The sequence below is a fragment of the Conger conger genome, chromosome 3 (assembly GCF_963514075.1).
Source record: "Conger conger chromosome 3, fConCon1.1, whole genome shotgun sequence".
Taxonomy (NCBI): domain Eukaryota; kingdom Metazoa; phylum Chordata; class Actinopteri; order Anguilliformes; family Congridae; genus Conger; species Conger conger.
Window position 1 is genome coordinate 52,325,976 of NC_083762.1, and position 24,594 is coordinate 52,350,569.

At 39.6% G+C, this 24,594-nt stretch overlaps 1 protein-coding gene across 2 annotated transcripts in view; it reads left to right on the forward strand.

Annotated features, from left to right (window-relative positions):
• Positions 1 to 24,594, forward strand: part of cdkl5 (cyclin dependent kinase like 5) — a 144,350-nt gene that overhangs the window by 535 nt on the left and 119,221 nt on the right. For both annotated transcript variants that reach the window (XM_061234360.1, XM_061234361.1), the window contains exon 2: positions 21,347 to 21,586. In XM_061234360.1, the coding sequence (XP_061090344.1) occupies positions 21,523 to 21,586 (64 nt within the window). In that variant the 5' untranslated portion in view covers positions 21,347 to 21,522. The remainder of the gene's footprint in view (positions 1 to 21,346; positions 21,587 to 24,594) is intronic.

Sequence of the window (24,594 nt, forward strand, 5' to 3'; positions counted from 1 at the left end):
CGGTTGAAGGTGCTTCAGTGCAGACCAGCATTTTACAAAATGGAACATATAGCTGCACTTAGCCTACACACTGGCACGCGTAGCCAGTACAGACAGACGTGTGAATTATTAGCGTCATCGAAAAGATAATTGATTAGATCTCGCATTAATGTAGAAATGGAACAACTTTGTACATTCTCGTATTTAATTAGCTATGACTACGTGGTTGCAGTGTCTGTTTCTGTGCTTTCTATCCAGTTTTACCAATTTTCTCCAATCTAAGAATTATGCATCGCAGTCGCAAATTGCACGATGTATTTAACAAATAGTGTCTGTATTCATTAATTAAAAGACACGAAATAATTATCGTCAAATACGGAGTACAGTACATCATATTTGAATTGACTGTAGCTACGTTTTAAGTGATAGAGGGGAGGAAGGGAAACTGTGGGTGGATTTGTCACTAGTAGCAACAGGGTCTTTGCTGTATGACTGAATAGCCTGCAACATATAAAACGCAGTTTTGAAAACGTGAGCCGATACTGCTTCTACAGCATGCAAACCCTTATTGTGCACCAGCTAGCCCATCGAACTTCCATTTCGTAATTAGCTTCGTCTGGAACACGAGTGACAGGCCAGCGATACCTCAAAAGGGATTTGTGTCGGTAGAATACCGTCGCATAGACCAGGCTAAATCTGGTAGTGAACAGCAACCACCCAAACAGAGTTGTAACTGAAAGTTTTATCTTTGCGCTTTTATACGTAGACTACGAATTTTATTTACGGTCTGTACGACAATTATACATGTAACGTCAGTGAGACAAAATTCAATCCAAGCATCTGTTTCGTATTTATTAGCAATTAAGTATGCAGCTAAGTCAAAATCCGATGGTAGGATTTTAACGGTAATAATGTAAATTGAAGATAGGCCCTCTTTCAGAATCTTACACGAAAGCTGCACTCAGTTCATAGGCTACATGATGACAAAAACACACAGCCTGCGCCTGAAAAACGGTCACTTATAACTCACCTGCCACGGTGACACTACTCAAACCCCAGATGCACTTCAATGCAGATTGTCTTATTAACAAAGCCTAGGAAAAAATCATTTATTCTGTTTTTGGATGACATTTGTTGATTAGCCATTCTAATCTAAACTGTTTTATTTATTTAAATAATGTGTTCGTTTCTATTGTCAAGTAAAAGATTACAGATTTGCCCCATTTCATTAGGCCAGTCTAATGAGACCTTAGTCAGGTTGAACGTTTCTTCAAATAGGCTGTTTTGCATTTCAGCTCTGCTTACTTGAATTTATTCTTTGAGTATAGCCCCTGAAACCGATATAGAGGTGCCATTGAATACAGAACATATGGGTCTTTAGATCACATACCTTTTGCATTTGTTAATGGCATTGTATTCCTACATCCAAAGAGTAAAATTAAAACATGTATAATGTATCCTCTCCTGAAATCAGAGGAATATTATGGAGCGGGTAATTTGGTTCCACTTAACTATGCTTTCAATATTAAGGCCAAAGTGGACTTGCTACTACTGGAAATCTGATATCTTATCTTAATTTACCTTTTTCGGCATTAAGCATTTTGATAAATCTATGAAAGGGTTTGGCTTGTGCATAGCTCTCCTGGAATTCAAGGTTCTGTTTGTGTTTAGTTAAGTCAGTGAAATAAATAGACAGTTTGTGCCTATGACTCATCTTATGCCTGTTCTCAACATACATGTTGTATGATTGAAATGTGATTGGAAAGAATAGCAAGGCTGACTGTGCAATACTAACTTAGCCCATAGGTCAGTTCTCACCTATAGACTGTCAAGAATAATTCAAATTTGGACTTATGAATTTACAATGGCAAATTTAAGTTAAATCCAGAAAAAAGAAACAAAAAGCATTTTGTTGAACCTTATGAAACAATCCAGTATCTGGGTAGACTATTAATTGCAATGTGGTTGGCCCTTATAAGCTGCTACCTGATTCCTATTTGTTTGCTTTAAATCTACTTCCACTTTAGAAAGTCTCAATTCAACTCCCTGTTCATTGTAGTAAAGTAACTGTGCCATTGAAAAAGTAAGCATACCGTACAATAGGCTAAAGATGTTTCAGTGACTGGCAAACTTTCACAGCAGACCTTTGTCTTGTGTCTCAGAATCAGATAAAAGCAAGCACTTAAGTCAAACCTGAACTGTGTGATCCATGCCTCAGACTTTATTATGATAATACCGTCTATTAGCTGGAAGTACATGGGTAAAGCTTTAAAAAAATGGGTTGAAACGCTGATGCCATGAAGAACAGCCAAATGAAGTCCAAGCTGAGCTTCTCCGTTTATAACAAACGTCCAGAGCACATTAATTCCTGCAAGAACGGATTTCAATTTTTAATGTGTTTTTTTCCACTGCGTGTGTGGGTGTTTTTCAGTGTATGTGTCTCAGAGGGAGATGATTCGAAATTGTGCTGTTTTCAGGCATTTTGCCTTTTTTCTGTTCTTGCAACTGTGATGGAAGACATTTACCTGCAGCTTCATGGCGGTGAAGTAAGCTGTTGTTTTTAGGTCTTTGTTATCAACATGAAAAGAAAGAATAAATGGGTACGAAGCCCAGTGTATCAAATCAGTCTTCAACAAGCTCAGTCGTCATGTTACTAGAATTACAGAATGATCTAGCCTAATCAGAACATGTTGAAATGCAGAATCAGTTTTTAACATACAGCCTGTTCTATTGCTTTGTTGTTTTTAACCTGACATTTTGTGCTTCAGAGCAGTGCTGCATGAATGAGGAAAAGCAAGCCTTTCCAGTGTCTGTTGTGACATGTTCTTGTTATTCTTATGGTTTCTCTTGCTTAACAAATCACTGGCAAATCTCTTTTACAAATGTCTGTTATTTCCATGGTCTTTCAGCATGCTGAACTATTCCGAGAAGTGTAGGCTGCCTACTTTATATGATCGGAGCTCCTAGGTCATTCCCGAAAAATAATGTGCAAGTGGAAATTGGGGGTTGTGTCCATTTTGGAGCATCATATCTTTGGCATTAAAGCAGGGAAAAACCTGAAAACGTGTGGGAGTACTAGGGAGTTCGATTTTCATAATGCTGCTAATAAAAAGTTGGTCATTCATAAATGCTAAATTCTGCCGCTTGGCTATTTTTTTTTTTTCAATATTTGAACAGGACCATTTCGTGTATGACTTCCAAACTTCTATGACTAGTAGATATTTTGGTTAAGAACATCCCTAAGGAAAATGAAGTCAAATAGATAATTTATTCCAAAATTATACACAATTGGGTCCAGCCAGGAAATGACCAAAAAGTGTTTTGCATTCAACCAAGTAGTTGGTAAGGTTGTAAGATTCCTATCAAAATGAAACCATGTTCTTCAAAGGGTATAGTAGGCACACTTCTGTGCAAAAAAATGTTAATCATGATCACATGTTTTGATCATTTAAAAGAGAAGCGTAATCCACAATAATACATAATTTGATGGCTTCCTACATCAGCGACACTTGGTGTATGCTATCCAGACTTTAAATACTAGTCAGTATCCTGGTTAAAAACAGTCACAAACAAAATGAAGTCAAATTCATAATTTATTCAAAAGTCATGCAATGCCACAGTTGGGTCTGGCCAGAAAATGACCAAAAAGTGTCAGATGATGGTAAGGTAGAAAGGTTCCAATCAATATGAAACATTATGTTTTTCAAAATGTATAATGGGCCTATATATGTAGAAAAATATAGTCTCAATTTACAGTCATAACTTTTGTAGAAATGTATGTTTCAGTAGAGAGGTTGTGTAGACAATGTTTTGTGAAATATCTGTTTTTTTATTTTTTTATTTCTTTATTATGTTTATATTATACATTTCTCAATTTTATCTTAATGTGAAAAAGTTATGACTAAATATACAAAAGATGTTTTGATCAGTGTTTTATGCCAAACATTTTCAATGTTCCTTATATGTAAATGTTCCTGTAAATTGATGTCCTGTTTGAACTGATCAAAACATGCTAAGGCAACTCAAATTTCTGTACATACATAGAACATAGTGCCATTTTGATGGGAAACTTTGTGCCTTACCATCTACTTGGTTGAATATCAAACACCTTTTGATCATTTTCAACTTTGGCATTGTGTATCTTTTTGAATAAATTATTTATTTGAATTAATTTTCGGTTCTTATGCAAGATATTTACTAATATTTCAAGTTTGGACACCAAGTCACGCTATAGGAAGCCATGAAAGTAAGTTTTATTGTGAATTAAGCTTCTCTTTGAAATTATCAAAACATGCCAAGACATGGCAGTAACTACTAAATTGTTTGTACATAAGTAGGCCTATTACACCTTTTGAACTACTTTGAACTTTCCACCTTACTTGACTATGCTACACTTTTTGGTCATTTTCTGGCCCAGCCCAAATTGGGCATTGTATAATTTTTGAATCTCTATTTGACTTCAATGTTCCTTGTGGCTTTTCTTTACTGAAATATCTACTAGCCTTAGACGTTTGGAAGTCATGTGGTGCTGTTCTTGTAAGCTGTATTAATACTGAGCAGTACTAGACTGCGTCAGACTACACATTTTCAGTTGTTTCCTCGCTTTAATGCCAAGGAAATGATGCTCCAAAATGGGCAGAAACCCCAATTTCCACTCGTTCCACCCCCCCCCCCCCCTTAAAGAGCCAATATCTCTGGAATGACAAACCCTATAACGTTTTGGACATTTCTATTGAATAAAGAAAATTTACACAAAGGTTGAGCAAAATTGGAGTGGTCACCTCTGGTTGATTTTTCACAGAATCACCCTCCTTGGTTCTACAATGGCAGGCTTTTTCTCCCTGGGTGTTTTTGTGAAGCAGATTCAAACTACTGTGGGCTCACTCGTACAAATTATTTTCTGCATGAGGTTGTCTAGATGTTATGGTCTTGAAAAAAAAAAAAAAAAAAAGAATTTCACTGACTCAGTCCATTACTCATCCTGTTGTTAAGAGACAAATGGAGATATGGTCCTCGCAGCTCTCTGTGCATTTGCTGTGCATGGTAGCACATTATACACCATTATCCGCTGCTGTAAGATTGCCCGTTTTTCTGGCGGCGTTTCAAAGACATGAGGGTGACCTGTAAAACATTTTTCAGGTCACGCACAAGACATGGGCAGCCTTCAAGAAGCCATGTCTCTGCTGTGGCTGAGGGGGAGTGGCATAGGTGACAGTACATTATGCTGAAAATGTTCCATTTAAACTTTAATAGAATGCGTCCTGTGCCGCCCACGGGCTGCGAAGGCGTTTCCACATTCTTATATGACGGACGTTCCCTCTCCTGTGATGGCAGCAGGAAACACTGGCACAGATCTCCTAGGTTTCCTTGCACGCATTTTGATGGCACAGGCCAGGGGGCTGTGGGTGCGGCTTCGTGCCTGTGGTCATGTCTGACGCAGAACAGGGTTTCAGCTGGGGTAATGCACTGTTCTGTCATCATGACAATTCAGCGAGTCCCCATAATATGGTGTTAAAAGTTCAAGAGTTTGTTTGTCAGTTGTTTTTTCCCTGATTTGCCAACTCCATAACCCCCACCCTCCCTTCAGCTGGACAGGGGCAGAGTGTAGTGGAGAGAGCTGTCATTTAAGATATTTGGAGCACTATGGGGGATGGGGGGGGGATGGGGGGGGGCATATATGGAGCTAATAGCGACAGAATACTCACTAGCCACCAAATCGTTCTGACAGCGGAATTTTTCATGGAGGATAAACTGACATTTCTGAGACACTACTCAGTATAGTTGCTTTTACTCCTGACAAACAGCACTGGCAATGACACACGGGCAAAGTCCACTGCCGGAATATGCATCGGCACTCTATAGGCCTGTTTGTTTTCTCTGTTTATGTTAGATACAGTGGGAGCAATAATTATTTGATCCCTTGCTGATTTTGTAGGTTTGCCCACTTACAAAGAAAGAACGGAACTGTGTAGAATTTTTATCATAGGTACATTTTAACATTGAGAGACAGAATATCACAAAATAATCCACAATAACAACATCATATAAATTTTATACATTTATTATTGTATTTTTGCATGAAATTATGGAGGACGCTTTGTGACATATTAATAAATAAATCCTTAATTAAATCCATTTTATTTATTTATTAATTTATTTACCATTTTATTTATTTATTTCTTTATTTATTTAACGATTTATTTATGGATTTATTTATTTAAGGGTTTCATGCTCCAACATGCAAATAAGGGGGTGGGTTTCAGTTGGGCTAGCTGTTCTGATTGGACTGCAGTGGGCCTATGCTGGGATTGGATTGTCTACAAGTTCTTTACAAGTGTGACTATACTACCGGTTAGCTAGGTACCAAAATTGAGTTTTTATCGGAGCTAAGAAATGAAATGTTAAGACTGGCAGATACCATTGATAGTGGTAATGTACCACTCAATAATATTATAGAAACATTGGAAGACTTTGTAGACAGCATTGTAGAAATTGCAGCACTGACTGATTCTGATGTGGACGAGGTTGTGTGGAGCAACCTGCAGACGATTCTGCATCTTGCTGCATTAGAAAATCAACAAGGGAGAAGTGTAGGACGACCCTCTTATGAGATTCCTCTTGAGGTGTTGGAAACGTACATCCTGAGTGGCATAGCTGCAAACTCTCACGCTTTCGGCGTGAGACACACGCATTTGCATGTGCGTGTGAAAACAGGCAAATGCGTGTGTCTCACTCCGAAAGCGTGAGAGTTGGCAGCTATGGAGTGGCATTAAACCAGCAGATGTTGCTTGCCTCTTTGGTGTGTCTACACAAGCTCGATTTTAGGATTAATGTAGCTAGCTACATTAGCCTACTAACCGTCTCCTGTTTGCCGTTCAATTCGATCTGCTGCTTCAGGCAGCAGGTCCGCGATACTCCTTTCCGCCATCTTTTTCTGACATCATAGAGACAGCGCATTGAAGGAGCAGTGACTGACAGCCTGTGCAGTCCAATCAGAACAGCTCTTATTTGCATGTTGGAGCATGAAATCCTTAAATAAATCCATAAATAAATCGTTAAATAAATAAATCGTTAAATAAATAAATAAATAAATAAAATGGTAAATAAATAAATAAATAAATAAAATGGTAAATAAATGATTAAATAAATAAATGTATTTATTTCCGTATATATTGATGGATTTATTTATGGATTTATTTATTTAAGGATTTCATGCTCCAACATGCAAATAAGAGCTGTTCTGATTGGACTGCACAGTCTGTCAGTCACTGCTGCAATGATGTCAGAAAAAGATGGAGGAAAGGAGTATCGCGGACCGAATTGAACGGCAAACAGGAGACGGTTAGTAGGCTAATGTAGCTAGCTACATTAATCCTAAAATCGAGCTTGTGTAGACACACCAAAGAGGCAAGCAACATCTGCTGGTTTAATGCCACTCCATAGCTGCCAACTCTCACGCTTTCGGAGTGAGACACACGCATTTGCCTGTTTTCACACGCACATGCAAATGCGTGTGTCTCACGCCAAAAGCGTGAGAGATTGCAGCTATGCCACTCAGGATGTACGTTTCCAACACCTCGAGGAATCTCATAAGAGGGTCGTCCTACACTTCTCCCTTGTTGATTTTCTAATGCAACACGATGCAGAATCGTCTGCAGGTTGCTCCACACAACCTCGTCCACATCAGAATCAGTCAGTGCTGCAATTTCTACAACGCTGTCTACAAAGTCTTCCAATGTTTCTATAATATTATTGAGTGGTACATTACCACTATCAATGGTATCTGCCAGTCTTAACATTTCATTTCTTAGCTCCGATAAAAACTAGCTAACCGGTAGTATAGTCACACTTGTAAAGAACTTGTAGACAATCCAATCCCAGCATAGGACCACTGCAGTCCAATCAGAACAGCTAGCCCAACTGAAACCCACCCCCTTATTTGCATGTTGGAGCATGAAATCCTTAAATAAATAAATCCATGAATAAATCGTTAAATAAATAAATCGTTAAATAAATAAATAAATAAATAAATAAAATGGTAAATAAATAAATAAATAAATAAATAAATAAAATGGATTTAATATGTCACAAAGCGTCCTCCATATGAAATAAGTATTTGATCCCCTACCAATCAGCAATAATTCTGGCTCCCACAGACCAGTTAGTTTTCCATTAAGAAGCACTCTACTCATTACCCAAAACACCTGTGTCAACTCGTTACATCATTATGTAGCTGTATAAAAGACACCTGTCCACACAATCAATCAGATTCCAACGTTTCCACCATGGCCAAGACAAAGCAGCTGTCTAAGGACATTAGGGACAAAATTGTAGACCTGCACAAGGCTGGGATGGGCTACAAGAAAATAGGCAAGCAGCTTGATGAGAAGTTAACAACTGTTGAATTATTAGAAAATGGAAGAAACACAAAGTCACCGCCAATCTCCCTCCGTCTGGGGCTCCACGCAAGATCTCGCCTCATGGGATATCAATGATCATGAGAAAGGTCTGGGATCAGCCCAGTACTACACAGGAGGAGCTTGTTAATGACCTGAAGGCAGTTGGGACCACAGTCACAAAGAGAACCATCAGTAACACACTACACTGTGAAGGATTAAAATCCTGCTGTGCGCACAAGGTTCCTCTGCTGAAGAAGGCACATGTACAGGCCCGTCTGAAGTTTGCCGAAGAACACCTGGATGATCCGGAGGAGGCTTGGGAGAAGGTGATGTGGTCAGATGAGACCAAAATAGAGCTATTTGGCATCAACTCGACTCACCGTGTTTGGAGGAAGAGAAATGCTAGGTACAACCACAAGAACACCATCCCCACTGTGAAGCATGGAGGTGGAAACCTTATGCTTTGGGGGTGTTTCTCAGCTAAGGGGACAGGACGACTTCACCGTATCGAGGGGAGGATGAATGGGGCCATGTACCAGGAAATTTTGGGCGACAACCTCCTTCCCTCAGTGAGAGCACTGAAAATGGGTCGTGGATGGGTCTTCCAACATGACAATGACCCAAAACATACGGCCAGGGCAACAAAGGAGTGGCTCAAAAAGAAGCATATTAAGGTCCTGGAGTGGCCTAGCCAGTCTCCAGACCTAAATCCCATCGAAAATCTGTGGACGGAGCTGAAGCCAAGTTGCCAAGCGACAGCCTCGGAACCTTAAGGATTTGGAGAGGATCTGCAAAGAGGAGTGGACCAAAATCCCTCCCAAGATCTGTGCAAACCTGGTAAAAAACTACAACAAACGTCTGACCTCTGTGCTTGCCAACAAAGGTTTCTCCACCAAGTATTAAGTCCTATTGTTCTATGGATCAAATACTTTTCATGTGAAAATATGATATAAAATTTATAAAATTTATATGATGTTGTTATTGTAGATTATTTTGTGATATTCTGTCTCTCAATGTTAAAATGTACCTATGATTCAAATTCTACACAGTTCACTTCATTGTAAGTGGGCAAACCTACAAAATCAGCAAGGGATCAAATTATTGCTCCCACTGTAGTTATAGACTTTTTACCACCCGCAATGAGATTTCCCTAATCTGTCTCCTCTAAGAAAGTTTGGTCAGATTTTCGTCTGAAATACTTAAATTAAGCACTGAAATTCACTGAAAAACCAGCAGGCACTGTGGCCCTCCTGTGTTCTGTTCTTGTTTTTAAATAACAAGGGTTGGAGAAACTCGCACAATACTGTGAAATTCTTGGTTTAAAATTAGCAGTGTCTATTTCTGACATTACATTTACTTGTCCCTAATTAACTTTCAGGGTTTTTCCTGGCTAAAAATAAGGCAGAGGCGGTACTCGTGATCAGGTGATCACTATTACATATTGTTTGAAATGTGAATTATACTTTTAGCAGTATAATTAATGACCATAAGTAATGATCAGATGACGGGTCCACCTTGATAACTCTTTCTAAAAAAAAAAATATAAACAGAAAACATTGTGATGAGGCAGTGTTTCCCAGCTTTCCCCAGAATCTGATGGCAGTCCAGCACACCACTCTCAAAAGCGAATGACATACTGAAATGTTCTTTTGGAGGGTGAATTCAGCGATAATTCATTTTAGTTCTAGTTCACGGCTTTTGTGAATGGGATTCAGTGTTTCCCTCAGAATTTTATATAAATTTAAAAAAAAGAATCAATCTGGTGACAATTTGGGAGGGAAATTAAGAGGCTAGATCCATTAAGTATTTTATCGGCAAAGTTATATCACAGATATATAACGATATAGCTTTGCCAACTCGATGCTGGAAATAATATGTTAGCCCTATGGTGAAGTATAAATGTGTGCAGCTAACGTTAGTTGTGAACTTGGAAGACCACTGTAACAGCTTCGTTCATATTAACATAAATGTAGCGAGTTGATCTAGACTTGCCTACAAACTAGGCCAGCCGCTAATAATTACTTTCATAGTGCCAATATCGACAGTATCACTTCTTTCACGCAATCACATAACAGTTGGCTTCACATTGGGGATAGAGATATACATCACGACGATGTCGCCAGAGAATAAATAATTAACTCAAACTATGTCTTCTCAAAATAAGGCTTGCAGAAGTTGAGATGCAGCACTCGAGTGTCCGAAAGAGACTACAGTGTCGAAAGCCTGCAGGACTGTGACGCTCTGGGTGTGATCTGATTGGCTTGTTGATCACAATTTTGCAATAAGGATTTTGGTAACATTCAACAAGACTAGTTTGTCTGAAAGATCAACGCCTGCAATGTCCGTTCAAATGAATGAAACCATCAAACAACTTTCTGCTTGTCATCAAGATGCTTGTTTGTCAGGGAAACAATGTAATAACAATTGCATTCAGCCCGCATTTTTTGTGTGTGGCTATGTTATTTATTTTGACACATGATGGATGTTCACAACCAATTCAAACGGTGGTCCGGGATTTGCTTGACATGTTATTTATTTGCGCTTGAGTTCTGATTGGGGAAAATAGGCTTTTTCTTTCTGCAGTCACATGTGTAAGCTAGTCCATTTACAATACAGTTGGATTGTATAATTAACTTCTTAGATTTGGAAGTATTGTCAGAAAAGGTGTAATCAGTTAAAATTGTTTAGGCAGATTTTATTAACATGGGCATCATGTTAATAAAATTATTCTGCATGAGAGATAAAAACAATATTCTTCTGCTATTCTGTTTGAGAAATTTAGTAAATTATGGAAATCTGCATTAAGCTGCATCATTTTAGCAAATGCGGTTATTTTCATAAGCGGAGCTATGTACAGAATAATATTAATATAGGGGTTACAAAACAGATCTGAGAGGCAGATGATGGCTTCAGCCTTTATCATGGTATTCAAATTTAACCAACCTGTGGTCATATTAGCATTATTAACTTGCATCGTGCCACCTTTTAGAGTGACAAGCTATGATTTGACATTGATTTGATTTGAAAGCTATATTAAACTGTATTCAGTCTCAGCCTTGAGCTTGATGAGACATCTGTGTTCTGCCAGGCTGCCACCGAACAGGAAATTCTAGAATAAAATCTTGTCTGTGTGCTTTATTCCACCAATTATTCCTGAGATCTGTACGTTCCACATCTACAATGTAATGTTATGAGTCTGAATTTACTCCTTGCCAACTTGCTGTTTTATCATTATTGACATATAACTAATTTGTGTTTATATGCTCTTCTTGTATCTTATGTTAAACATATGATACTGCATACTTAAGGCTCATCATTGTTGAAGTTGATAAAAAAAAAAAAGAAAAAAGATTTTGGTGAAAATTGGATGAAAAATATAGTGATGTATAGGTCTAACATTGCCATATTAATGACATTCTAAGACTTAGGAATCCAGTTCACTGTAAGTCTCACGGCCAGAGTAGGCTTACTTGCATTCGATCCTTTTTTCCTGATGTTCAATCTGTCTGGTCGCAGGATATAGGTACTGGAAGGTTCTATTTGTATTTCTATAACCATTTTTCAATACCACTGTTTTAGCGACAACGGTTCCTTATTTTGTAACGTGTGGTAACCTCACCCTCATGGTGTTCCGAACAGAACAGAGGGAAGTGGCCGCTTCCACCAGAAGTCAACGTCAGGTCAATGTTTGTTTTTCTCCTGAGAAATATGGTTTATGATTATGGATGCTTATTGGGATGGCAGACACTAAAACCCGTTGATTCATGTGAATTTGACCAGTACTAATAATATTATGAAAATGGAAGGAATTAGACTCCCACACGAAAAAGAAAGCTGATCTGGAAGTAATTTCTTATTTATTCATCATGAAAGTAGCACTATTCGGAACTAACTATCGTAAGCTAAAATGGTGGAGTCTATTTTGTGCATTTTAGAACTTCACCGATGACACAAATCAGGCTATAATTGGTATTATTTTCACTGCATGGGTCCAACGACGAAATACACAATACATTTTAATTCCAAAAACATTCCAAATGCAGAGAAACCTCAATAAGAAAAACAAAAAATCTGGGTGAAAATCGGTTTTATCAAACTGTCCTTTTAAATGAATCTGGGAATTTTTTGGGGGTTATCTGTTAAAACCAACAATGATGAGCCTTATATATATATATATATATATATATATATATATATATATATATATATATATACTATACAGTGCAGTCCATAAGTATTTGGCCAGTGGTACAATTTCTGTTCTTTTGGCTCTGTACTCCAGCACAAATTGTTTTAAATAAAACAATGAATATGAGATTAAAGTACAGACTGTGAAATTTAATTTGAGGGTATTAGCATCCATATCCAATTTCATAAATTGTCTCAGTTTGTTTTTTTTACTTTTCTGTCTCCTCTCAGACTCAGGTAAACCCCAGTGTGTACCTGTCTTCCTGTTTCACTACTTTAATAGTTAAAGTTTTTAATCTTTAATAATTTAACTTTCTAAAACTGCTACGTGAAAGATAATATGTTAATGTTAGGCACAGTGAAATTTGTTTTTATTTTTGCGAAGATTGGTCGCTTAAGTCACAGCGCTTTAGCAAACTATTATCCAGTAATATTTGTTAGACCATTATTTGACCATTATTTGTGTGTCAAATAATTGTCAGGTAAAATTTGATAATCGACACGCAGCTTTTCCTTACTTTATATCGTAGTTACGAGCACACAGTCAGATTTGTGCACTAAACGCAACAACAAAATGACCTTATCTATCCTCGGCTGGCCAGTCTCATGGAACATACCAAAACTTTTGTGCCAGTTGCTCTTGACATCGGTTGCAGGTTGCCATTGATAGGCTACTGATTACATGAATGTATCCTATTCGTAATAAAGTTTGAAGTTAAAATCATGCTGGTTAAATCTGATTTTTAAATTGCATGAGTCAGGGCGATAAATTAATAAAGACGCCACTGTCGGTGGTATTAGGATGGTCCAATTGTGAAAATGTCATGACTATGAAAGGGTAAGCATGTAGCAAACTGTGGGGGGGGGGTTCTTTATTTCCCAGCCTCATAAGGGTTTCCTTGACTTTACATGAGTAAAAGACCCCAAATCCGAATCAAATATCACTCGATATGGATGCCTTCAAATTAACTGTGGCAGTCTGCACTTTAACATCATTGTTTCATTTCAGAGCCAAAAGAACAGAAATTGTACCACATTACGAAAATATTCTCTTGACAGTCTGTATTGCAGGGACCCCCAGTCGGAACTGACCACTCAGTACGACACTAATTCACTGTATGAATTATATTTTATTTATGTTTTCTTTTCTTTTCTTTTTTTTTACTGGAAATGGCCACAGAACAGATGGAGATTGTTCTTGTGCCCGGCCTGACTCTGAATTATTTAAAAACACCCACGTTGTGATTTTGGCCTGAAAAAAGAGATGAAGGAGGAGGGTGATTGGGCTAATGAAATACCCTTGTAGGCCTTTGTAAAAGCAGTTTCACTTTTTCCCATTTTCAGATTTTACAGTTTTATATTTTCAGGATTTTATTGTATAATATGAAATTACATTACATCCAGATTTGTACATATTTTACAATCAATATGTGTGGCTGATATATATAAATGACCAGTGTAATAAACACCATTTAGGGTGACATTGGCTCAGGCGATAAGAGCAGTCGTCTGGCAGTTGGAGAGTTGCCAGTTCGATCCCGTCCTGGGTGTGTCAAAGTGTCCCTGAGCAAGAGCCCCAAATGCTCCTGACGACCTGGTTGGAGCCTTGCATGGCAGCCAATCGCTGTTGGTGTGTGAGTGTGTGTATGAGATGAATGAGAAGCATTGGATAAAGGCACTATATAAATGGCAACCATTTACCAAATTGAATAGAAGTCCTTCTATAACAGTGCCTCACATTTATAAAGTGTTTGTAAATAAACACTTTTGAAAATCAAAATAAAAGGTTTGAAAATCAAAAAACTGTCAACTTTATTATTTTTTTTCTTGGTAAGCATTACATTACATTGATTTGGCAGATAATTTAATCCTTTAAACTGTAGGCACTAGATATTCTACAAAGCAAAGCAAAGCAAAATCAAAGAAGTTCAAATTTTATGATTCGTAACATTAAAAACATAGAGAGTAAGATACTGTCATATTAGCGTTGGTAGCTGCTCTGCTGTGATCCCTGAAGGTAGCTAATATAACATGTTTTGTTTGTGGTGTTTCGACGTTGTCAGGCCTATACTCAATATGTTACATAGCATTGGTACTACACAAGCTAGCATTGTGTAGCAGCATTGGGCTGATGGCTGTTTTTGAACCCAGAACCTGCTCTGCTTTGTATTTTGCAGTAAGTGCTGTGTTTCTCAAAGTTTTAGATGTTGTAGAAGTATTATTCGCTGCTTGTTGCCAAGATATTTTGCCTTCCTCCAACAACAGCAAATAACCCATGCTTACTGACGCCGACGCACAGGTACGCATATTCAGGCTCAAGTATATGCAAACGGTATCCCCTATGTTTAAAAAGCTCCACATGCTATCTGTGAAATAATTTGCACAAAAGTGTTGCAGTTCTGTGACATTCCACAAAATATGAGGCCTCACACTTCTTCCCTTCTTCCCGCTCTATGCCATGCACTTCAGACAGTCCCAGTCTTTTCCTTACCCCTGTGGTGCGGGAGTAACTGCATTCTCATTGGTGCAGGTGCCAGGGGGAATATGACAGTTTTATCCAAAGCGAGTTGATTAGACTAAGCTAATGTGGGGTTAAGGGCCTTGCTCAAGGGCCCAACAAAGGGCCTTATCGTGGCTACCCTGGGGCTTGAACAACCAACCTTCTGGGTCCCAGTCATGTACCTTAGCCACTAAGCTACAGGCTGCCCTACGCTGTGTTGCGTCGGATCAACAGCAGGCTGATATGACAGTCATTGGGTTGGTGTGTGTGTGGGGGGGGGGGGTGCTAATTGTCTTGGATGTGGAATTGGTTATGTCAGCTATGAGGACAGGTCCAGGGAGAAGATTGTTCAGTAGGAAGGAGGGTGTGGCCCACTTTTAGCAGATCTGTTTTGAAAGGGTGGGTTGGGGAGATGTCAAACCAGTGCATTTTCGGGAGGGAAGGGGGGTTGGGGTTCAGGAGCACAGAAACAACCCAAATCCCAGCTAGCTTATAAAGCCCTCCTTAAAGAGGCGTGGTTGCATTGCTTGTGTCACGCCTTGGGAGGGAGTCAGTCCGCAGGGACAGCAGTGCTCATTGGTCAAGTGACCCCTATTGGTCATCCGGGTGTCCACGGCTTGCTCTCTGCTCATGCGTAAGATTGGGTCTCATGGGGCCATATATGAGCACGCTTGTACATAGTTTGGCATTGGACATTCCAAATCTGAATGCGTTTGGATATGCTAAATGAAAAATAAATAAATGTGAAAAATGAAAGCCATTTTCATAATGAAGCACCTTGAGGCAGAGTGGGGAAGCTACCCTGTCAGTTCTTGTCCTATACTGACAGCACTCGAGTCCGAATATGACTCCAAACGTCATTTGCACAGCAGCCTTTGAATGTGACTTTTGTGTTTTCACCTTAGCATTTTAATGGTGTTTACTGAAGGAGCTGGAAATGAATGTGGTAAATTTTGAAGTAACGATCGGGTCTGTTCTCGCCTACTAAACTCTGGTCCAACCATTTGTGACGGTCTTAAGATTTTGACTGCGCCGTAAATCACTACTTGGACAGTTAAAGGGACTGCGAAGAGCAGGCACATGTCCTGACGGTGGTGCAAAGTCAAAAAGAATAAGTGTAGCCTAATGGTTAAGTGAATGATTGTATTGTCTGACCAAAGCCAAAAAATGAGGAAAATTTATAGAGGCCTTTAGAACATTTGAAACTTTACCGGTTTTTGGCTGAAATACTAATGTGCAACCATTCATTTGGCTGTTACAGTGCAGATTAGGAAAATGATCCTTAATACTAATGAAGCCTGATTCATTTAATGTGTCTCTGTACCTTGTCAGTGTCAGCGGTGAAGGTCTCTGTGCTGGAATATGAGTTGAGGGTACTCCGCTCTTAGTGCCGTGTTGGGGTGGCAGCTGTGGCATGCCGAAACCATGAATGAACACGGTCCGACTGCAATCTCTCTCTGGGCAAAACAGCCAAGCAAGGTGGTACAGTTTCTTCTTCACTTGTGTGTGAGCGGAGGACAGATGTGGGAAGACTGGGCAGTGGCATTAATGGTTAAGGTCATTTCTGTAGGCTGGTTCATGCTTTAAGGGCACTTTCAAACATATACTCTGTTTGCTTCTGTGGATGGGTTCATACTTTATTGCTTTTTCCCATTGGTTTTGTTTGGTTTCACATGGCACTATTTCAAGTGAACCTAAATATATTGTAAGTGATCAAAGACTTTCAGGCTCTACAGTAGTACATTGCCTCTTTTTGGGGTGGGATTAACCTACGTTCATCCATTTGATTTAGCTAATTATTTAGAAAAAGGCTTTTTGTAAAAGCTTTTAGAAAACTTTTTTCCCCCTAACTATTCCTAAATATAGCCTATTTGTGTTAAGGGTTGGCTTTTTAGAACATATGTCATTCATATTAAAGACCATTATACAGTAAAAATGTATGTTTAATAACCAGCAGTCACACTGTATGTCCAGGAGTGCCACCACCAGTTTTCCCTTTGCAGTTTCCGACGCGCTCCCTGCATCCTGTGCATATTTAAGAAATGCAGAGTGCGTGACTGGTTGCCATGTGAGTGGAGAGCCTCTCTGTGACAAGGAAGTGGTGGCAGGCTGTGTCTCTGTGGCTGGGAAGATGTTGGTATGCGCAGCGACTTCCAGACATAATTCATAATCTGCTCCTTCAATAATGCAGAGGCTTTCCTGAGAAGCAAGCAGTGCACAGAAGGACCATGGGAAGGAAGAGGCAGTGTGTGTGTTATGTGTGTGTGGGAGGGTGTTTTCGTTCTGGGTGTGTTAAATTCAAGGCTGAGCCACACGGTTTAGGACAGTGACGGTGTTTGTATTCTTGGCTGTCCTCCAGTGCAGAATGTACCCTTATGGAAGTGTCTCTGTATACTGCTATATATACTGTTAATATATTGAAACATAATATATTATCTTTATAATAATGCATAATAATAATTGTTATTTAGCTGATGCTTTTATCCAAAGCGACTTTGTTGATTAGACTAAGCAGGACATAATCTCCTGTGGGGTTAAGGGCCTTGCTCAAGGACCCAACAGCTGGGTCAAGGATCTGTGTAATGCTAGCTTGCTGACTGTTTCAAGTTGATGCAATCATATTATTTTGAATGATGGAGGTAATATTTAACCATATCGATACAATGTGGTAACATTAGGTTGTGGGCTACTATTAACAGTACAAACAAGAGACATACAGTGACATTGCGGTTCCATGAGAAAATATTAAATATCAGTCCTATCCACTGCGCAGTGGGTTGCACTTTCATCGTGTCAAGTTGACTCATTTTGGAACACAGCAGTTGACTTGTGTTTCGGAGCAGCGCCCAGCAGAGGCTCCCGATCGTGAATGATTGTTGATTTCCAAACTAATAGCCAAGATATTTGGTGTTATTTTCTGATTTAATAAAAAGGATTTTGTTGGCCTGGCAGCCCAGCAGGCCTGTAAAATAATAGGGGAAACAAAGTGCAACTAATTTGTATCTGAGAGGAAAATGAAAACCAAGTCTTGGATTACAAATAAACCAATAGACTTTCTTTTGATTGACAAGACAGGACAAGACAGAACTGACCATTGGTTGTTCTGCCGATGGCCAATTGTACAAATTGTTAGTTTTACTGGCCGATACCGATCGTTGGCCGATGCATCCCTATTGCTCCCTTTAGTGTTTGCCGCAGTGGGGTTTCAATTGACTGGAAAAACAAGTAAATAAAAGTAAAATAAAAAAATAAGTGAGATATGTAAATAAAAAAGAAATAATATAAATAATATATTATTATATATACACTCACAACTCCCTGAATGAGTTGTTCAGACACTCGTACGCACAGTGGAGTGAGAGAGCAGCTGCCCGAACGATTTTTGTTCACAGACACTCATTCATTCAGTGGAGAGAAAGTATGCTTGCGAACTGCCAGCGGTTCATGAATTTTGGGTTTACAATGTTAAATCCTGCAACATCATTTAACATTGTAAAATCATTTCTGCTTTTTCACAATGCGATCATGTCTAAAATCATCGTTGGTTGGAGAGTAGACTAGGCTTTATCGTTTGCGAACTGCAAACGATAAGTAAGCTTGCAAACTCTCTCGTCTCGGTCTCAGACTTTGTCTAAATATTCTTTCGATTGATAACATGCAGAACATTAGCCTCATTGGAATTGTCGTTCTAGAGATTTTGGCTCTTAAAAAAAGAGTGGCACTCAAAAAGTCACTCACGAGTGGAAATTGGGATTTGTGTTGATTTTGGAGTATCATATCTTTGGCATTAAAGCAAGAAAAAAACCTGAAAACATGTACACTGACAAAATGTTCTGTGTACTTTCATATTATGAAATTCACAATACTTATAAAAAAAAAATGTAATTCAGAAATGTTACATCATGTCGCTTCCCAATTGCTTTTCAATATTTAATGGCTTACTACATCAGCAGCACTCCCGAAGTTCAAAAACTAGTAGATATTTTGGTCATACAGTTTAAACAGAGTGTGCGTTGATGACAGAAGCTAGTTGATGTGACTTTCACCGTTTTGGTTTGAACACCGCTCTTCTGTCTGCCTGGGTCGTGACCTAGTGCAATGCACTGTGGGATATGCAGCTCAGAGCGTGTGTTGTGTTGGATGTGTCAGGTTTAGGCGTGTAAAGATGCAGCGCTGTTTATTTATTACTTCCTCCAATGTGACACACTACCAAAATTACAGCAGCCCAGGAGACTCGTCTGACATTCTGAGAGCACTGCCCTGTGCACGCTCTTGTAATTTTAATTTTGTAACAGAGCTGCAGGCCCCACCCACCCGCACGCTTGCTTGCTGGAGAGAGGTAGGCCATCACTCCCATTGCTGTTGGCCTGGTCACAGTCACCATACAGAGAGAGAGAGAGAGAGAGAGGAGAGCGACAGAGATGAAGAGGGGCAACGGAGGACTGTAGAAGTGGGCCTCACACCGCGTTTGCTCGGGCAAAGTCCACGCTGCCGACGGCTGATCGCTCGATAAACAGGGAACGAGCCCAGGAATCCAGCAGATTCCAGCTCGGGGAGAGAGGGTCATGGGTGAGAAATTCAGATACAGGCTTTGAACCAGGAATGCGTATCCATGACTACCACTCGATTGTAACCCTTCGAGTATGCATCTGATTTTTAACAGAGTGGCTGTCTGTCAGAAGAGCAACGAGAGCCGTCTTTGGGCCGGGTGCACTGGCTGTTGCCCTTAGCTAGTGTTTTAAGCCTGTTACATATTCTACGCAAGGGAAACAAACACAATGACGCAAGGAGATTCACTGTTTCTTGTGTCCTTGCATAGGAAAATGTGCAGTCCAAATTTTGTCGCTCGAGGCAAACGTGTGCTGCAATTCCACGTGTTTCCAGGCGCCAAATGAAAAAATGTGATGTATAAAGCCAAGAGCTTGTGTATGTCCTCTGTCTGGGTTTGGATTTATGTTCACTGTGTAGAGTATGTTGCACCCTTTAATGTTGTATCCAGTACAGCTACAGGGGCTTCTGTTTTGTATGGGTGTGGGGAGCAGGAGAGCTAGCTGAGCAAAAACGAGGCGGTGGTATAATCTCTCGGTGGTATCCTCTTCCACACACCCTGACCCACAGTCATGAAAGAGGACTTTTCCTGACTGTTCGTCAAAGCGTCGCTAGAAAGCAGCGCTGGTGCCGGACCTCGCAGGCACATTTACGAGGCCAGCGGTCCTGAGCCTATCGAGGGGTCCCCGAGGTACTGCCCCGTTACGTCAGCGAGACGTGCTCTTATGCTGCCCCTATCTGATGACATGACATAAGAGAGATTAATGATGCCGGGAACCTACCTCATCTTAATGACTGCTGCTGTAGTTTGGGCATGGTGCATCATTTTTTATATTTTCTCTTGGTTGGTTTCAGCCTTTCAGGCTTATAACTTCTTGATGTCCATTGGAATCTCTGTTTTTTTATGCTGATTGGTTTCATTAAAACCAAAAAAAGGAAATAACAGGATGTACCCCAATAAACATAAGCAGATAATGAATTCAGTGGAGGAGCACTGTGGAAGATAGAAGGTATTACAGTTAAACAAGGAAAGAAACTTTGTGCTGTTGTGATGCTGGCTGATGATATGCCAGTCTGAAATATTACCTGTGCACCAAAACAGCCAATCCCCGCTTTAAAAAAGTAAAATGGTGATTTGTAAAAGTGGGGCAAGTTAACTTTTTAGACTTCACAAGTGTATTTTAATTGACCTCTCTGCGATGCGTTTTATCGTCCAGTGTTAATGCATATCTTGCAGGTACGCGTTCTCACAGCAGGTCAGCTGTCGGTTCAGACTTCTAGATTTCATTGGCATGTATGCAGAGGAGGTGGGGAGCAACCTTTATGGCAGAACTACACGCACAGCGAGACGTGGCTGTCCTCTGTGTTCGTGCATCTTGGGCAGACCGGTCTCAGAATAATTCAGCCCTCCTGCATTTTTCATCTGTCTTTACATAGCGCCTTCCACTGTCTGGCTGGTGAATTATTCTCCACGCAAGCGCAAGAACTGTTTGTTGAGATTAAATTGCGCTCGATCGCATGCGGCCTGTCCCTAATGAAAGCGTTGATGTCTTTAACACAGTAGCTGCCATGTTTGTTGTCACTAATGTTGTTGAGAATCACCCCCACCTCAACCAGCCGGGGAAATGCAGGGCGGCTGGGGGAGGTATTGTGGAGGAATGTGCCAGTGTCCTTGGTTTGATTCCTCGCTGCTCTGACCCCTGGTTTCTTCCCCCCGTCTCTTCCTGTGCAGGTGTGCGCGTATGTTAGCGGCGCGAGCATGTAGCATGCGCCGTTTCCTGCAGAGTCCAGGCTCCACCGGGGACCTCCCGCCGGCTGCCCCCATGCGCCCCTCCCCCCAGGACACGCCTCACTGAGCCTCCTCCCCCCCACCCCCCCCAGGCCAAACCTCCGCCGTCATTTGTCTTCATGAAGATTCCTGACATCGGTGATGTGATGAATAAATTTGAGGTCCTTGGGATCGTAGGTGAAGGTAAGTGCAGACGAGGTGCACACCCGGTCACGCACGTAAATCATCCCCGCGGCGTCGGCCACTAATTTCGCCGTTTTCTGGCCCCGCTTTAAACCGAGTCTTTGCAAGCGGCGCTTGACGACTACTGCCAATAAATCACAAAATGCCACAGTTGCTGCGTCATGCTGAGAACATCCTCTTTGTGTTTACACCTGCCTCTTCACTTCATTCCCACGTTCTGAGTGGTTCTGCTGCAGTGCTAACATTCAGACAGATACGCACTTGCCTTGTGTTTTGCTCATGTTTCTTTTAAGAGCAGGCAATTATATCATCTGCCCAGTAGAAAAAATGGCAGTTAGAACTGAGATGACATGAAATAGGTGGGAAGTATTCAGAGGACAAATCCCAGAGTGCTGGTGTTAAAAAAAAAAAAGTAAATAGAAATTTTGGCTCACCTCAGCAACATTTTGTGAGCTGTGAAGTTCAGGTACGTGTAGATACAGCTTGGATAATAAACATACATTAATTATTAAAAAATCTATACGTCTACCTTCCTCTGACCTATTGAACACAATGTTTTGTAGCTTTGCAGTCTTTTTTCTGTGTGCTACCATTAAAAATGTTTCACTGTGTTATTAAATTCAACATATAAGTACAGCCGCTATACATACATACTAGGTTACCTTTAAAAAACAGGTGGGTCAAAAAATGTGTTCTCTCACATTGGCCACATTGACTAACCATACCATATTCTAATATTATTTGAATAATGATTCTTACTCTGGTTAGGGTCATATTCAGTTTATGCTGTTTACATGAAAGGAATATCCCAATTTTATTCCTATTCTAGGAAAAAGTATGTGGCCCCTCCCTGATTACCTCTATTACTTCATATTTGTAACTCTGAATGGTTTCAGATCTTCATGCAAAATATACTATTAGACGAAAGTAAACACAAAACACTTGAAGGGGGCAAATGCCTTTTCACGGCTAGCTGAATGGCTAGCTGAATATTCAGTTTTCCTGCTTTCTGCAGGGCCATGTCCTGTAAGTAATTCTTCCATGTGCATGAAGTGTTTATTTTTTGCTCAGTGTGAACCACTGGTATCGTTTTGTTTGTTTGCCTGAAAATTAGGGCATTAACCTGTGACAAATGTTTTATGATTAATGTGTTTATGCAGTTAATTGTATTTTCTTATTTTGGCTTAATCGCATGAGTTAACAGTGACAGCCCTATTTTTAAGGCAAAGAAACAAAACAATGCCAGTGGTTCACACCCAGTGAATTTTAAACTTCATTCGCTTGGAAGAATTACTGGGCTGCCGTCCTGTAGCACTGACTGCTTCGACTGAACAAAGCATCTTTCATTTTGTCTTCTACAGCCCTTTAAACTATTTCACTATTTCAATGTTTTCTGCTATCCATGTATTGCACAGTGTTTATTTTAATACTGAAACTAAGGGTTCTGTCTCCTTGTCAGTCCAGAAGTGAGTGCTTTGTGCTTGCTGTGACATTTTTTTTTACAATAAACTAGATGGCTGACTTCAAAACTCAAGACACTTTGCAAATCTGCAGGCAATATTTAAGAGTCGGGTCATTCCACGAAAAAGGGTACCATTTGAAAAGTTCATATTTTTGCACAACTTTGAATTGATATTCTATTGTATCAGGCCATCTCAGGCTGTATACATTTTCCCTTTTAAAAATAATTATCTTAAATATGTTTTGGATTTTGTCAACCCTGTTATGGACATATGCATAAATAATTGTAAAAGAATGTTATAAATATATATGTAAATGTTATTTATATTTAAAGCATTTTGGTCCCTCTCTATGCTCATTTTGAGATTATTTAGATTATTATCTATGAGTTCATTTTTAGATGAAATGATTCATGTTTTTGAAATATTTTCCTTTTCATAACAATTATGGCTGGGTAACTGATTTTCAATAAGTGACACCTCACATATTCACAGGAAAAACTAACATTTAAAAGATAAAGCTTCCCAGGTCCAAGTCCTTAAAAGGCCATTGTTATTTTTACCCTGTCAAAGGGGTAAAATGCTATTTATTTACTTTTACTATTTCATCTCTATTTTTGTCAAATCCAGACGAGTCATTGGGTTGAAGACACAATGATTTTATAGTTCAGTGTTCGCATTTGAGTGATATATTTTGTTCTAGGTTTGATACAGAAGGTCTAATATTAATTCTTGTGGTAGAATCTATTACGGATACAGTGCACAAAATACATTAGCAAAAAATAACATTTTGTACAGTCAGGCCTGCATACAATGTAATGTGTATTAACATCAGGCCAATTTCTCTGCAAGCAACTCGAATCTCCTAAGTTGTCGGAAAAATGTATGACAGCTGTGTACGGGAATGTTACTGAAAATGCCACAGAATTATACATACAAGTGAGGGCATTAACAACCACTAATAACAACAGTTCAACGTTTGGAAAAAAATTGCAATGAAATGTAAAACCTCAGCTGCACCCATCCTTCTAGAATATTAATAATTGTGTAAATATTACTGAACTGACAGAGAACAGTTTGCAGTGCAAATCTAGGCATAGGTTTAGTAGAAGACATGTTATCACACCTAACCTCATTTGTGCCTGAATCTGAATGTTCCAACTATAGAGGCCCTCTGTATGTGAAAAGGGTAGAATGGTCAAATTTGTATTTTTGCTATATACCTAAATACCTATGTTATTGATGGCTCAACACAAACCACTTTTTCAGCAAAATGCAACATACCGTATGTAAATGGCATATTCATCTTTTGAGTCCAAATGCCTTACTTAAAGTATATAGCAAAAATAATAGATTTCACTCTACCTTTACCATACGTTTGGCGTACTGCATGTCTTGTTGGCTTTCCATATGGCAGGTAGTGACTGGCAGGGGGACAGGGATGAAGCAAATTACATTGTCAAAGAGGTACCAAAGCTTTTCCTCTCAAGATTCACTGCAGCACTTTATGGTATTCCACTTAATATCAGTACATTTATTTGTATTACA